Genomic DNA, 16,871 nt, shown 5'->3' on the forward strand with positions numbered 1-16,871 from the left:
ACTGAATGGAATCTGAAGCTGTAATCACCAAACATTTGGACACAGAACATGTCAGAGTATTTCCCTTTATTTCGCTGTCAAATTTTATGTCATGCATCATTTCAATGAGATGAACTTCAGATGAAAGTAGGTATGCAACCAGAGCAGCTTTAAAATCAAACTTACTTGGATCGTCTGCACCTTTAATCATAAAACTTAATTTTTGAGACACCTCCAAATTCCGTTACATTGTCTACTGGCTTTATTTCATCCCAGTACAGTACGACAGGCCTTGCTTAAAAGTGAAATGTGATCCCCAGTATCCTCGTTTCTTTTCCAGATCACTCATATCCAGCAAGAATATGAAATGAAAATCAAAGGCCTGATGCCTGCCACAGTGCGACAGGAACTTGAAAACACCATTGTTTCCATGAAGTCTCAGGTAAATCACAGTCATAGAATGATTAATTATTTTTAAAAAAAAGCTTTTTTTACCCTACTCTCCTGAAGCCAGTGGTTCATCTGGAGTAAGTGTCCCAATCCTGCCTTTGTTTTTTATTTATTCATGGGATGTGGACATTGTTGGCATTTATTACCCATCCCAAATTGGCCCTGAGAAGGTGGTGGTGAGCTGCCTTCTTGAACCACTACAGTCCATGTGATGCAAGTAGATCCACAGTGCTGCTAGGGTGGGAGTTCCAGGTTTTTGACCCAGCAACAGTGAAGAAACATACAAACATACGAATTAGGAGCAGGAGTAGGCCACTCGGCCCATTGAGCCTGCTGCGCCATTCAATAAGATCATGGCTGATCTGATTGTAACTTCAACTCCACATTCCTGCCTACCCCCAATAACCTTTCACCCTCTTGCTTATCCAGAATCTATCTACCTCTGCCTTAAAAATATTCAAAGTCTCTGCTTCCACTGCCTTTTAAGGAAGAGAGTTCCAAAGACTCTCAACCCTCTGAGAGAAAACATTTCTCCTCATGTCTGTCTTAAATGGGCGACCCCTTATTTTTAAACAGTCGCCCCTAGTTCTAGATCCTCCCACAAGGGGAAACATCCTTTCCATATCCACCCTGTCAGGACCCCTCAGAATCTTATATGTTTCAATAAAGTCGCCTCTTACTCTTCTAAACTCCAGTAGATACAAGCCTAGCCTGTCCAAACTTTCCTCATAAAACAACTTGCCCCATTCCAGGTATTAGTCTAGTAAACCTTCTCATGGTGATATAGTTCCAAATCAGGATGCCTCAGCCAAGTGGCTAGGTTTCATGTGCACCTTACACAGTGACAGTCAGCAACTATTTCGGCAGGGCTCACAGGATAGCAAACAAGAGCAGAAACCCAGATTGATTTTATTTCTCCCTTTCCAGCCCTAAGCCTCTAAGACTAATTGTCGCATCCCTCCTGCCAACCCAGCTGCAAGTGCATCTCTCATATTGTCTGTCATTTTTCCATAAAATGCAAATTCTTTCTTCTTATTACATTTAATTTGCTGTAACTCCTGGAATTTCCTTGGCTTCCTCAGTTTTCTCCCCTCTTCTGAAGGCACAAACTTGTGCTGAGGTGTGCTAAGAGGTGCAAGTACCCCTCCAGTACCTTCCCCAAGTGACCAGTCTTCCTATGTGAGCAGAAATGGTGTGTATTGGTAGACTATTTGACTATGGAGGGCATCAGAGCCAAGCCTGAGTTTATTCAGCCTCCATTGCATTTACATTTTTGCATCAGGGATCGCTGGTTAATGATCAAGAACAAGAACCCTGGCTGACTTTACTCACCCTGTAACCCTGCAATAGCACTGTGGAATTGGGCCCAGTTGGCACTGCCACCTCACCTGAAATCTCTTGGTCTGCACACCCTAGTATACTTGTGCCTTTACTTGCTGGTCCAGGTTAGTTAGCAGTGGAATGAAAGCCTCATAGGAGGAAATGTGCTCTTCTCATATAGCTGCACCCATAACTAAATCTTGGTACTTTGTATTACCTAGTTAACTGCCAGCTCCATGTAATAAATTGTTTTCAAATCCCTCTATGACCTTGCCCTTCCATATCTCTGAAATGTTCTCCAATTCTCCACCAGTCCAAGATCTCTGCACTTCTCTGGCCTCTTGAGCATCCCCAATTTTAATCGCTCCACAATTGACAGTTGTGCCCTCAGCTCTCTAGGCCCTAAGTTCTGGAACTTCCTCCCTAAGCCTGTCCATCTCTCGACCTCTCTTTCCTCCTTTAAAACACCCCTTAAAACCTACCTCTGACCAAGTCATCTGCTCTAATATCTCCTTGTCTTCCAGTTCCGAAGAAGGGTCACTGACCCGAAACGTTAACTCTGCTTCTCTTTCCACAGATGCTGCCAGACCTGCTGAGTGGTTCCAGCATTTCTTGTTTTTATTTCTAATATCTCCTTAAGTGGCTCGGTGTCACATTTTATTTGAAGCACCTTGGGATGTTTTGCTATGTTCAAGATGCTACATAAACACTAGTTGTTGTAAAATGCACATGACATGGATCTTATTGAAGCTGGCAGTGCAATGTAGCAGTATTTGGCGAGTACCAGTTGATTCCCTCGATAACCTCTAGTGGAAGGCTCATTTCCTGTCTCAGTGTCATTAGCTGCTTTACTGTCGATTGCATTGTGTTATATGCAGTTGCCCCACAGTGAAATGCACAGCGTAGTGATAGTGCCACAGCAAACGATAAATAGGACAGTTTTGTTCCTTGGACTTAGACACATGCAGAAAGGGCAGCGGTGCAGTGGAGTAAATACAAGTCCTTCTACTCCATAGCAAAGCCAATGGGACATTCTGCTGAAAATTTCCCTGTGTCTGCATTTTGGCCCATTTATTTAACACAACTGAATTGGGATAAAACCAAGCTGCTCCCAATGCTCAGGTAATTTTCTTTAGTTGAGCAATCAGAGGTCTATAATTGGAGTATTTGTAGAGCAGAATCCAGAGATGTGATCCCACCAACTGTTGTTGGATAAGGAGACAAACAATTAAACTCCACTGCTATAGTAACACTAACAATCAACCCCACCACTCCGATCATCTCACCATGCCCAGCTTGGATCTCCCAGCGTACCAGGATCAACAAATAGGATAGAGGTATAGTCACAGACCACTAGAAATCACTTATCCCTATACATCAACTCTGAAGAAGCGCACGTCTGTTGTCTTTATCTAATTCTAAAACCCCAAATCTTTTCCTTTTCATTTCAGCTATGAGGTATTTTAATGTTGAAAGCATTAAGCAGTTAAACAGGAGATTGCAGTCAGCCATTATCGCAGCTTATCAGCACAGAGCCCAGTAACAATTGTTTTGCACACACCAATGTCACACCATGGATTTATCCTGTACTTTCATCTTTGTGTTTGAATTCGAGAATAGGCAATAGCTGTTTTGTCACACTACTTTTAGTCACTTTTCACCTTACTGTACAAAGCTGTGAGCCATACTGGCATGTTTACTCTGGATAAATTTCAGTATATAAAACATTGTACAGCTTGACTGTGACCTGGAGAACAGTGGAATCACATCTGAACTCCGCTCTGTGTTAAAGAGCCCAACAAAGCCAAACAATTAATTAATTGAGTAATTTTGCATTTGCCATTGCTGATAGTAAAATCCTGTAACTGAGAATCTACCAGCAAGGAGACATGGCAATTAAAATACTATTTCTTAAAAATAAACTGTTGGTTATCACTCAGTAAACTTCCAGGGTTGTTCCATTCAGATTTTGTTTGATGAATTTTCTACCCTCCTTTGCTAAAGGTGCTGATTCTCGAAACCCATTCCCATCACACTTCAATTCCCAGCATGCGAGTAATGGCCTTAACATTATGAATACAGAATGTTTGCACTTTGAAGATGGAGGGAGGCAGTTGTCTTATTCACTAATCATTACAGTAGATGGTACTTGTTTTTAACAGGGAAACATGGGGAAGTCAGCAATAAACTGAGACTCAGGAAATGAGGAGTTTTACTACTCAGTTGAAATAGGGTGGGAGGAAATAATGACTGCCATCTTCCTGAGACATTGACATCCTCCTACTCTGGCTGCAGTGGATTTTAGCCTCTTTCTCACCTTGCTTGGTGACCAGCTCAAAATGTCTCAAAACAGAAATTCAGCAAAATTATGTTTTGATGTCTGCACCTGTGGGGAAATTCTGCGTGCGCATGCCCAGAAATTTTCATAATCTGAGAAATTATTTAGCCAGTCACAGAACCCAAATAAATAAAGGGAAAAAAACACTGTGCACAGGTTTGAACTGGGTCAAGAAAGTTGGAGTTGTAAAAGGATGGCACAGGATTCAGAAGTAGAGTGCCATGTATCTATTTAATAAGCAGGTTACCAAGTTAATCCAGTGAACCAATCGAGGTCGGGCAACTGCCAAGGCCCTGTGCTCTGGAATTCTCTACCTAATCCTCACCGTCTTGATACCTCTCTTTCCTCCTTTAAGACACTCCTTAACACCTCTTCAACCAAGATTTTGGACATCTGCCCTAATATCTCTTTATGTGATTCAGTGCCAAATTTTGTTTGATAACATTCCTGTGAAATGCCTTGTGATAAATGTTCCCTCTAAACTGCGCAGCAATGCAAAGGTCCCCACACAGGCTGCACACAAGTCGGCCCCTTTAAGTTACTGCACATGCCACCAAAAAATTTAAAGGGCCTGTGCACTCCAAGAAAAAATTTAGAGGCTACATTGCTTAGGATATTTTAATAACATCATTGGTGCTACATAAATTCAAGTAATTGTTGAAGGGGTAGGGTCAGGTCAGCTGAGAGCCTTGTCATTGTTTGCTGTGCTAAGCACAATCAGTTTTAATACATTTATAAGTTTGGGCATCATGAATTGGTGAAACATGTCTGTTCTTTTCAAAGTATTTTATTAATTAAATGGCAATTTTACCTTTTTTGTACTTTAGATAACTTTTCTTCAAAAGAGGGCATCTGTTCTTCAGGAGGAGCTAAACACCTACCGCAGTAGAAGGTGGGTGCATCATTTCACAAGCAATTAAATTGTGTCACTTCCCAGTGCCTTCACCATTTCTGGCTTTTTAATATCATGGAGTGGGAGCAGCAGTGTGCTGCCTGTAACCAGTTAAAGTAGCTGGAGTTGTTACCATGGCGACATAATTCAAGTGTGGCTGCAAACCATAAAACTATTGTTATGGAAGTTTTCTCCCCCTCCTGATATCAACTGCGGCTACAGTTTTTTTTAGTGGGCGTTGGGGATAAGCACCCTCAGGACCCTCATCCAAGTGGTCATTATTTATGTGGGAGCCTTGCCCGTGAGCATGGTCAGGCTATTTGATCATTGGGACATCACAGTCAGGTCAAATCCTCTGGGCACAGACAGACTTTCTAGAAGATGCTGCTGGGTAGCCATCAGGGGCGGGAATCCTAGCTAACACTAAGGCCGATTGTCATGCAACAAGCTGCCCACCTGAGATTAAACAACTCATGCGCAGACCGAGGATGGAACCTGGGCCTTGCTAGCCTGTGTGGCTCAGCTGCGCACTGAATAAACTCACTGAGTTTCCAGGACAGCTGAATGAAACTATCCTTTGGAAGGTTAGTTTTAGACAGAGTTTGTATCTTCACATTAATGCTTTTCCATGAAAGTTATGTTTCCAGCAACTGTCCAAAAATTCTTGAAGATTCTTATTCCTACCGCTCCTTTGATATGCCTAACAAGCGACTTTGTAAAGGAGGCTTGGAAGTTTCCAGGCCAGGTACTGCTGATGACACAGAGGCTTTAAATATTTAAGATTCCTGGACTGGCAAAGACATTTTGAAGGCAGCTTGGGAATTGTTAAAGTTACTAACTTTTCCAGATGAAGTGCAGGGTTTAGTTGATCTGACGGCTACTGCCTCTACAATTTGAAGTTCTTCCATCTACCTCTCTGTCCTGAGGTCACTTAATAAGGAAGCCAGTGGATTCTAGCTGCCCTCCAAGCAGCCAGTTCTTTTACATGAGCTTAGATAGCGAGGGTCAGCAGATTGCTTCAATCTAGTGGACATCATAGCCAAGAGGTTACCAATTCCTTTGAATTCTTTTCTGTCTTTGTTCTTTTGCTCAATTGTCTTAATATCTGCTTATAGAGTCATGCAGCACAAAAGGAGACCATTTCGCCCAGTGTGTCTCTTTGGTAGAACTATCCAGTTAAACCCATTCCCCTGCCCTTTCCCCATAGCGCTGTAAATGATTTCTTTTCAATTATTTATCCAATTCCTTTGAATGTTATTATCGAATCTGCTTCCACCGCCCTTTCAGGCTGTGCATTGCAGATCACAACAACTCGTTGCATAAAAAAATGTTTTATCATGTTGCCTCTGGTTCTTTTGCCAATCACCTTTAAAAAAAAATCATCTTATCTGACTCGATGTCAAATTTTGTTTGTTAACACCCCCGTGAAGTACCTTGAAACAATTTACTTCATTAAAGGTGCTATATAAATGCAAGTTGTTGTTATTGAGATGTTGGTGACGCTGGCAAGGCTACATTTATTGCCCATCCCAAGTTAGAGGGTGAAGGACTGTCACCTTGAACCGTTGCAATCCTTGTGGTGATGGTGCTACCAACGATGATGAAGGAAGGGCGAAATATGTCCATGTCAGGATGGGTTGTGACTGAGAAGGGAACTTGGATGTAATGGTGTTTGCACATGGTTGCTGCTTTTGTCCTTCTTGTTGATAGAATTGTAAATAATGGAATATATTTACACAGAAGAGAAATATCAGTGACCACTTTTTGGGGTCTAAGCATTTTACCAGATACGCTTTGACCATGATTATAAATAAATAGTTTATCAAAGAGAATTAGAACAGAATCTCTCCATAACCTGAGCCAGACCCTATGGAACATGGGTCATAAGATATGCAGTGGCCACATTCAATTCTTATATCACTCTGAACCCTGTCCATTTTGCTTCAAAGTTTATTTTATACAAGCATCTCAAGGTGGCAGTTGTGCACAGATTGGGATGAGAATAACTTCATTCACATGACACTGTATATTTTGCATTAAAAATGTGTAAATTCTGAGCTTGTCTAACTGGCACCTGCCATGTAAACATGATGTAATATATGTGACGGAATGTGAACCTCTTTTGTAATGTTCAGTCACTGTCATTAAAGCAACTGTGAAACAAAAAATCTGTAATTACAGTCTGCTGCTAGTGGGGCGCCTCTACTGAAAGGAAGTTGTGATTACAGTGTGACATGTTTACATAGGCAGTTTCCATTGTAAATGTGGACGTAGGAATTTAGTGTACATGGACATAAGATTTTTAATATATTAATGGATTTGTTGATTTTCTTATAAATGTATTTGAGCAGCATTAGTTTGTACCCAAACAAAATCTATCATTTTAATGTTTCAGATGATGAACCGCTGGATGATTTCCTTGCCTCACTCATACCTTTAATATAACTAACATGGCACAGAATGGGATTCCAGCAGAGTCAGCAGCTACTATGTAAGGACAAGCATCTTATGTGTGAGAAGCAGTGAGATTAGAAGCTGAATATCAGTAATCTTTTATTGTGTTGAAGGTCAAAAAGACAGTATTTCCCCCGCCTGTGTTGTGTCTGCCTCTTTGCTTGGTTTTGATCCAGACACCCTTTTAACATTTTATTTTTGCTTTTCAAAATGTTTATACCCTTTTTTATACACTGTGTTAATAATCTGCAAGTCTGTACATATCATTGTCAATATTTTCCTATTATTTAAGCCTGCAGTTCCTGTGTTGTTACTAGCAATCAAGTTCTCATTTAAAATTATGCTTTGTATCGCACTTCATTTTGTTTTTCTACATTGCTATGATTTTTAAATGCTAACATCTTATTAAAGTATCTATTTCATGCATGTTTGGTTTATGATTGTTTAAAGTTGTTGTGACATCTTTGAAGGAGCTTTCTGCCATAGTTTATAGAGTAATTTGCTGCCCAGATCCTGTCTAAATAATAATGTGTTTTCTCTAAAAACTGACTTAATCATTTGTTCATAAAGTTATATTTTATTAGCCTAGACCACCATTTTATTGGCCAGGCCATCATTTTTCAATCTGGAATTCAAGCTGCTAGCCAATTTGCTATTAGAAACGCAGTAATTTTATATATTTTTTTAAGGTTAAGAAAGCTCTGCTAATGGGCCAGTGGGTAAATTACCTCCATGTAATCCTGATCCATACAGGCCAGAAGATCCCATAATAAACTTCAGGTCTGTGCTGAGTTAGCTGATCTGAGCTAAGGGACATTTAGAGCAATTCAGTTGTCCACTTAGGCAGATAGAATTGTGCCCCAACATGAGTCAACACCTTCAGGAGATGAGGGGGAGAAAATATACTATTTTGTTTTAAAAATTAAGATTTACAAAGATGCTGGAAAAACATTGATCCTGCTGCTGAAAACCACTCAAGGAGTATAATTCTAACCAGTCTTCAGACACATTTATGACATAAAGCTCCTTCCAGCAATATTTAAGTTGCAGTTCACTCCATAGCAATAACTACAACTTGTATTTATATAATGCCTTTAAGGTAATAAACATCCCAAGGTACCTCATAGAGGTGAAAATAGACACCTAGCAGTAGAGGAATCAGGAGAATTAACCACAGGCAAGGTCAAAGAGATGGGTTTTGAAAGTGAGGAGAGAGGTAACATGACGTCAAGGTTTATGGAAAGATATTTGAGAGCCTAGGGCCCAAACACTAAAGACTCCTTCACTGTAAGAGACAGGGGAAAGGTGGCAGTAAATTCCAGAGTCAGATGAATGCAGGATACACACTGACACATGGAGCTAGAGGGGTTGTAGAGGTAGGGTGAGGTGAACCGATGGAGGCATTTGTAACCAAGGTCAACAGTTCTGAATTCAAGGCATTGGAGGTGGGAACCCAATGGAGCACGTGGAAATGGCTGAGTGGAACTGAATGTCAGGACAGAGTTTCACATGAGTTGAAATTTATGTAGAGTGAAGGTCAGGAGGCTGGTGAAGAAAGCATTGGGGATGTTCTTCCTGCAGAAATAACAAGAGACAAATCAAGTTCACAGTGGAAACAAGTTAAGGCGGAGCCCGCCAATGTTACAGAGCTGTAAATAGGCAGAGGCTGTACTCTGCACCCTGGAGTCACTTGTAAGTATTGTTAATGCTGTTCAAAACACTGGGGTTATTGGAATAAAAGTCATTGCTGCTTGAGCTGAAGCCCTTCCTCAACATGTGTCTTGTTGGGGGGAGTGTCGGAAACTGATTTTTAATACGTATGTATGCAAAGCAGAATGACACAGCCCATGAATATCCCCACTAACATAGTGCTTGTCCTGGAGTAATAGCTACAGGACAGGGCAACTCACCTGTACCTCAGCTAGATTTTCCCTCCCTGCCTTTAGACCAGCTGACTGTGATTGCTGAAATTTAAGTGTGAAATGTTTACCTGAGTATCTTGGGGACAGGACTCCAACAATCGAGCTATCAGTCTGCCCCGGCTTCTTCTTTGTACCGAAGGATTCCCGTTTCCATGCAGTGGGGTAATGTTCATGGTGAGTGCTTCAATGGCACCAACATAGTCACTGACCTAGATTTGTAATTTTGAGGGGCTGCATTTAAAATTCTCATCCTTGTGTTCAAATCCCTCCTTGCCTCGCTGCCTCCCTATCTCTAACCTCCTCTAGCCTTACAACCGTCCCACATCTCTGCGTTCTACCATTTCTGGCCTCTTGACCATCCCCAATTACCTTCACTCCACCACTGACGACCATGCCTTCTGCTGCCTAGCCATAAACCCTGGAATTCGCTCCCTAAACTTCTTCACCTCTTTACCTCTCTCTGCTCCCTTAAGTCTTTCCTTAAAGACAACCTCTTTGACCAAGCTTTTGTTCCTGCAATGGAGGACTTTAATAATCTGCTTGCCAGAAAAAAAGCACTTAGTTTTGTGAAGATATGCTCAATCATGCTAGATACTGGCTTTCTTCAAGCCCTGTGTCAGGCATGGTTCAGTTGTTAGCACTCTTACCTCAGAGTCAGAAGGTCATGGGTGACGAAGCCCCGACTGCCCTCTCAAATGGACATAAAAGATCCCACGCCACAACTGGAGGAAGAGCTGGGGAGTTTTCGCAGGGTCCTGGGGTGAATATCTTTCTCACAACCAACACCACTAAAACAGATTGTCTGGTCATTATCTCATTGCTGTTTGTGGGACATTGCTATGTGCAAATTGGCTGCCACATTTCCTACATTACAACACTCAGTACATTTTAAAAGTATCTCATTGGCTGTGGAGCATTTTGGGATATCCTCAGGTTGTATAGGCCCCGTATGAATGCAAATCTATCTGTGGCTCTGTGTCAAACTTTGTCTGATTACACTCATGTGAAGCACCTTGGGATGTTTTACTATGGTAAAGGTGCTATATAAATGCAAGCTGTTTTAGCATGGACAATGTTGACTTGTCTACTGATCAAAATCTAGCAAAGGATTTTCGGTGGCATGTTTGTATTCTTACACTTGATTCCCTGAAATCATCCATAGAAGGCCTGTCAATTCCCTCGACAATATTAGAAAAACAAATGATTATTAGACTGATCCAAAGTCACACCCTCTGGATTATTTTTCTATGTTACCTCCTGGTCTCAACCTATAGCCTTGGAAGATATCACCTTTGGTTGAAAGAAAGATTTGCATTCATATGGGGCCTAACAGCCAATCAGATACTTTTAAAATGTACTGAGTGTTGTAATGTAGGAAATGTGGCAGCCAATTTGCACATAGCAATGTCCCACAAACAGCAATGAGATAATGACCAGACAATCTGTTTTAGTGGTGTTGGTTGTGAGAAAGATATTCACCCCAGGACCCTGCGAAAACTCCCCAGCTCTTCCTCCAGTAGTGGCGTGGGATCTTTACGTCCATTTGAGAGGGCAGGCGGGGCCTCGCCACCCATGACCTTCTGACTCTGAGGTAAGAGTGCTAACAACTGAACCATGCCTGACACAGGGCTTGAAGAAAGCCAGTATGTTTGAGCGTATCTTCACCAAGTCCAAGTGCTTTTTTTTTTCTGAAAAGCAGATTATTAAAGTCCTCCATTGTAGGATTCTCTCCACCCCTGACCAGCTGCTGAGCATTAGAAATTAATTTACCAGTCTATGAAAGATTTTTTTTTTTAAATTGAGGACAGTTTTTTTTGTGTAGAGGGAACTTTACTCTGTATCTAACCCTGTTTTTTTATTTAACCCATTTTTTTTCTAACCATTTTTTTCTTTTTTTTAAGAAGCCTTTATAACCCAGGCCCCTTTTATTTCTGTCGAGGGGGCCTTTATTCCCCAGGCCCCCTTTATGTGCATTTTAAACAGTAATGCTCTGACAAATCTGCAACAGAATCTGAGGCACAAAGTGATCAAAGCTTTGTACTTCATTTTCAAACGTTATATATTAAAAAAGCAGGTAGATTCTTGTGCATGGAGGATGCAACCAGCAATGCAGTGACACCACTTCATTGCCAAATGCATCAGCCATTACAAAGATTGGCCTGTTAAAGACTGCAACAGATGTTTTGACTCTTGCCACACTTGCCAAGCTGCTCTAGGTGATGGTGTTGCAGCTGCATTTTTAGAACAATGGTCGGGGACTGAGCATGACTGAAAACGCCAATATTTAGCCTCGAAATCAATGACAACAGTATTAATGGATGAGTGCCCAACGCATTCACATGGTATAGCTTTGCCTGCCGTTTTAGCAGGGGTGTTAACCCATTTATTTAAATCAGTTGACAGCCCTATTAAAATAATGGAGTGACACATTTCATACAAAAGCAATACATGTTCAATTGCTGATATCGCCAAGTCATTTCTCGGCTATAACCTTTATAGAACATTGCTGGTGGCTGAGTTTGGTGAATGTACTGCCCAGTGTGGCGCAGTGCCATGCAGATCATGATGGTTCAAGATTCAATTCCTGGTCATTGCTGAGTTAGTTGATCTGAGCCCAGATGCTGCAGAGTTGACCTCAGTGTTCTGGAGCTGGAAAAGGGGAAAAGCAACCAGGGTTCCTACCATTTATTGATTCCCCTGCTGGGGCTACCAGAGGTTACTATATAACTGCACATTGGGGAAAAATAGTATAAATTCCTCATTTTGATTTACCATATTTATTAGAAAGTAATTTTGCATTTGTAAGACAAACTTGCCTGTTTTGAATATGGGGATAAATGTTTAGTCTTCCACTGCCGTGAACTTTGAACAGTCTTTATCCAAACTTTGTTTTTTGTTAGTGGATTCTACTCTGTGCATCCATAATTGAGAACATCAGAAAGTCCAAAGAAATTATTGTCAGACAGAAGACCTGAATGTTGATCCATATACCTTGAATTCAGTTAATTCCTTACTCCAAGTGACACTATCACTGCTTACCAACTCGTGATCCCTGCTTAGCACCATTTTCAGTATGCACAATTGAAGCAGAATTAAAATGACCCGAGACACAAACCATTTCCCATTCCAGGCTCCTGCATGCCACTAAAGAGGTAGACAGCAGGTGGGGAGGGGAGAAATCGGTCTTCTATGTTTACTTCTGTCTCTTGTAGAATAGCAACTGACACCACTTGACTGAGGTTGAGAACATACCATGTGAGGGACTGCAGGTTTGAATCTGCATTCGACCAATCTGTTGAAGTACCAACATACTGTGCCACATGCGCTTGCCCGTAAAGGTGTTTCCATAGATACAAGCACTTAGAGAAGTACATTCATTGGATTTCTGGTCTTTATGCTTTATGCTATGTTCACTGCTATGTCCAGACTGGCCAAGAGAGTGTGGGAAAATGGCACACTGACACGGAACACAAAAGTCCGTGTGTACCAAGCCTGTGTCCTCAGTACCTTGCTCTACGGCTGCGAGGCCTGGACAACATATGTCAGCCAAGAGCAACGTCTCAATTCATTCCATCTTCGCTGCCTCCGGAGAATCCTTGGCATCAGGTGGCAGGACTGTATCTCCAACACAGAAGTCCTCGAGGCGGCCAACATCCCCAGCTTATACACCCTACTAAGTCAGTGGCGCTTGAGATGGCTTGGCCATGTGAGCCGCATGGAAGATGGCAGGATCCCCAAGGATCCATTGTACAGCGAGCTCGCCACTGGTATCAGACCCACCGGCCGCCCATGTCTCCGCTTTAAAGACGTCTGCAAACACGACATGAAGTCCTGTGACATTGATCACAAGTCATGGGAGTCAGTTGCCAGCAATCACCAGAGCTGGCGGGCAGCCATAAAGGCAGGGCTAAAGTGTGGCGAGTCGAAGAGACTTAGCAGTTGGCAGGAAAAAAGACAGAAGCGCAAGGGGAGAGCCAACTGCGAAACAGCCCTGACAACCAATTTTATCTGCAGCGCCTATGGAAGAGTCTGTCACTCTAGTATTGGCCTTTATAGCCACTCCAGGCGCTGCTCCACAAACCACTGACCACCTGCTGGCGCTTACCCATTGTCTCCCGAGACAAGGAGGCCAAAGATGAAGATGCTTTACATGGAATTTATACTATAGACAAAGGCATTCAGCCTAACTGATCTATGTGGTCTTTATGCACCACATGAACCTCATCCCACTCTACTCATCTAACCCTATCTGCATATCCTTCTATTCCATTCTTCTTCATGTACTCTCACCCCTCCCTAGCTCTGCAATATGCTCCAGTCTGACGACCCTCTGAGATCTCTATGCTTCTCCAATTCTGACTTCTTGCTCATCCCAATTTTAATCGTTCCACCATTGGCAGCCGTGCCTTCAGCTGCTAGGCCCTGAGTTCCGGAATTCCCTCCCTACATCTCTCTGCCTCTCTACCTCTCTCTCCTCCTTTAAGACACCCCTTAAAACCTACCTCACTGATCAAATTTTTGGTCATCTGCCCTATTCTTTACATGGCTTGTTGTCAAATTTTGTTTGATATGCTTCCGTGAAGCACTTTGAGCTGTTTTACTATGTAAATGTAAGTTGTTTTTGTTGTACTTATCGAACTTCTCCTTAAAGTCATCTATGCTATTCGCCTCCATGTGCATAATGCATGTACATGTTAGTCAAATATCAATAGCAAAGTGCCTGCATATCAAAAATACGCACTTGTAACCCTACCCATATGCTATAAAGTTCGCCCTACTGTTTCTTTGTTCCATCGAGAGAGCATTGTTTATGTAAAGTAAAAATAATCCAAATGAACAAGTACAGAAGCAGGGATCTACATAGTTATCACCTAGGTACTAACTCCTGCATGGAGCGTGAGAAACAGAGTGCGAGCAAGTAATCAAACATGCCTTGATCTTTTGAGCCCCAATGTGAGAAAGACAAATAAACAGAAAATGAAGTTTGTCACACAAAAGGAGCCAGCAGTCAAGCCAAGTCTAGCTGATCTCACCAAGGGGGCATGAGGCTTGTTAGGTAAGCATCAATTACAGCCTCTCTAGCTGTGCATTAATAAGTAGGGAGGTGGCAGCACTTCATGTTTTCCTTGGGAGACAGCAGTGTAACTCCTTTGTAGGTTGCTAACACAATTTCTAAAGAAGAGACCGGCCATGGAAAGATGATGTCAGTGAGCTTAGCCCAGATCACTTCAGTTACTTTTATACCTTGCTTGTATCCCATTTGTATCATATAACATAATCTTATTGCCATTGGACCCAGCCTGTCCTGTTTATACTGCAGTATGAATCAGCGGTGTAGGGAAATTAGGTGTAGTTTACGTCAAAGTCATTTATGACTTTATCACAGTGGCTGCACCTCCTGCCCTGATGCTGGGTGAAAGTCAAAGCAGTGCAACATTATGACAGTTGCATTGCACGACTATATGGGCAGGCTGCCAGAGTACTGTGCTGGACACTATGGCCAGTGCTACTGGTGACAGGCATTTATCATTTTCTCCAGAGACAGGCAGCAAAACTGTCTGTCGAATCTGATATCTGTTTTGGAAACTTTGATGCCTCCAGAGGTCTTTACGCTGTCTCATTTATATGGCAGCGTTGATATTGAATTTCTATGCTAGTTTGTTTTGAGTCCGCATCTGTTTTGGAGACCAACCCTTGTGAACGGAACTCAGAGTTGGCCCAGACTTACCTCGAAGCTTTGTCTGAGACCAGACCAACCATCCTGCCTTGGCCACAGGGTCAGCTGAAGAATCCTTGCATAAACATAACAAGTCACAACAACTTGCATTTATGTAGAACCTTTACCGTAGTAAAACATCCCAAGGCGCTTCACAGGAACGTTATCACAAAAAATTTGACACCAAGTCACATATAGAGGTATTGAAACAGGTTGACCAAAAGCTTGGTCAAAGAGGTAGGTTCTAATGAGTGTTGTAAAGGACAAAAGAGAAATTTACGGAGGGAATTCAAGAGCTTAGGGCCTAGGCGGGTGAAGGCACAGCCACCAATGGTGGAGCAAAGGAAACCAGGTATCTACAAGAGACCAAAGTTGGAGCAGCATAGAGTTCTCAGAGGATTAAATAAAATATTGCAAAAAAGACCAGGGCTGAAAGCAATGTTCTTCACAGTTTGATTTATTTAACGCTGTAATCAGCTTGGTGAAAGTTACATTAGTTGAGAGTTGAATGATGAAAAGTGGCTTTATAATGCACAACCATCTCCGTACAAATAAATAACAGCAATTAACCTGAAGGTTTGCTCTTATCATCAGCACTCAGAAACTGACCCTACCATGGACCCACAATATTTATTCTTGTTTCATAGAATTTTACAGCACATTCTTTGCCAGCTCCTTGAAAGAGCTGTTCAGTTAGTCCACCTCCCCTGCTTTTTCCCAATAGCCTTGTCATTTTCTCCCCTTCAAATATTTATCCAATTCCCTTTTGAAGGTTATTATTGAATCTGTTTCCACCACCCTTTCAGGCAACGTATTCCAGATTACAACAACTCACTGCGTCAAAAAAATTCACCTCATCGCCCTCTGGTTCTTTTGTCACATCTCATGTCTGACCAAAATATTTTAAAGACATTTTTTCATGTGATCCCCAAACACTGAAAGTAATTTAGACTTTCTGTGACAGTGTAAAATGGGTGATAATGAACCAGCAGCCCTTTACATTTCTCCCGATTTCCATTTCCATTGTGCGTTTTCCACTATCACACAAAATCAACATGGCTTCCCACCGAGCTCCTCAACACTAATATTGTGAACGGATGCTGAGCACAGACCAAGTTCATCCCTGAACGGAGACAGGGAAAGTCATCCCCAATCTGCTTGCTGCACAATCCCTCCTTTCCACCTCCATGGGGAGCTTCCAAGAGAAGGGCAAAGTCCTTCCTCTGGCAACAAAGCTGAGCAGAAACTCATCGGAATCTACTTTGTCTTTTGGGCAACCACCTAGTGGATTGGGCCATTGGCAGCAAAGAGCACCCCCTGCCCCCACCCTGTGATTTGAGACAGCAGCTTCATTTAAATCTGGCAGGCGAGTTACAAGCTGTCAATTGAGGCCTCAAGAGGCATCTCCCAGCAATGTAAGTTGGGAGGTGGGCTGTTGGGGGTCACAATTGCAGAGTCGGGGTCCCTGGCATAGTAGCTCATTTTTTGTGGGCCCTGGGGGAGATTGCACAGGAGCCAATCAGTTCTGACTTAAAATGGCAATCAGGGTTCTATTCATGTCATAGGATCCCAATTTCTATATTAAGAAGGGCCTATCACCTGAAACATACGGGCAATTTGAACACTCAACAGTAGGGACTCCTTTCAAAATGGAGCTGGTCGCATTGCTGCTGTTAACAGGGCAGGATGGCAGCCAATCCCTTCTAAGGCCATTATCACCTCAATAACACCAGGCAAAGGCACTCAAAATAAAGCCCAATGAACCAGAAGGACTGAGCCTGAACTCTTGCACTCTGACCC

At 42.3% G+C, this 16,871-nt stretch overlaps 1 protein-coding gene across 6 annotated transcripts in view; it reads left to right on the top strand.

The window, feature by feature from the left end:
* The window catches only part of cep112 (centrosomal protein 112), a 669,222-nt gene extending 661,408 nt beyond the window's left edge, over nucleotides 1-7,814 (top strand). For 5 of the 6 annotated variants that reach the window (XM_068058505.1, XM_068058504.1, XM_068058503.1 and 2 more), the window contains 3 exons: nucleotides 320-421; nucleotides 4,915-4,979; nucleotides 7,375-7,813. In XM_068058505.1, coding sequence (XP_067914606.1) covers nucleotides 320-421; nucleotides 4,915-4,979; nucleotides 7,375-7,378 — 171 coding nt within the window. In that variant the 3' untranslated portion in view covers nucleotides 7,379-7,813. Of the gene's footprint in view, nucleotides 1-319; nucleotides 422-4,914; nucleotides 4,980-7,374 lie in introns of all 6 variants that reach the window. The other variant, XM_068058509.1, reaches the window with a different exon arrangement.
* Nucleotides 7,815-16,871: the final 9,057 nt, after the last annotated feature.

Source organism: Heterodontus francisci, chromosome 26 (genome assembly GCF_036365525.1).
Source record: "Heterodontus francisci isolate sHetFra1 chromosome 26, sHetFra1.hap1, whole genome shotgun sequence".
In the NCBI taxonomy this organism is placed as follows: Eukaryota; Metazoa; Chordata; class Chondrichthyes; order Heterodontiformes; family Heterodontidae; genus Heterodontus; species Heterodontus francisci.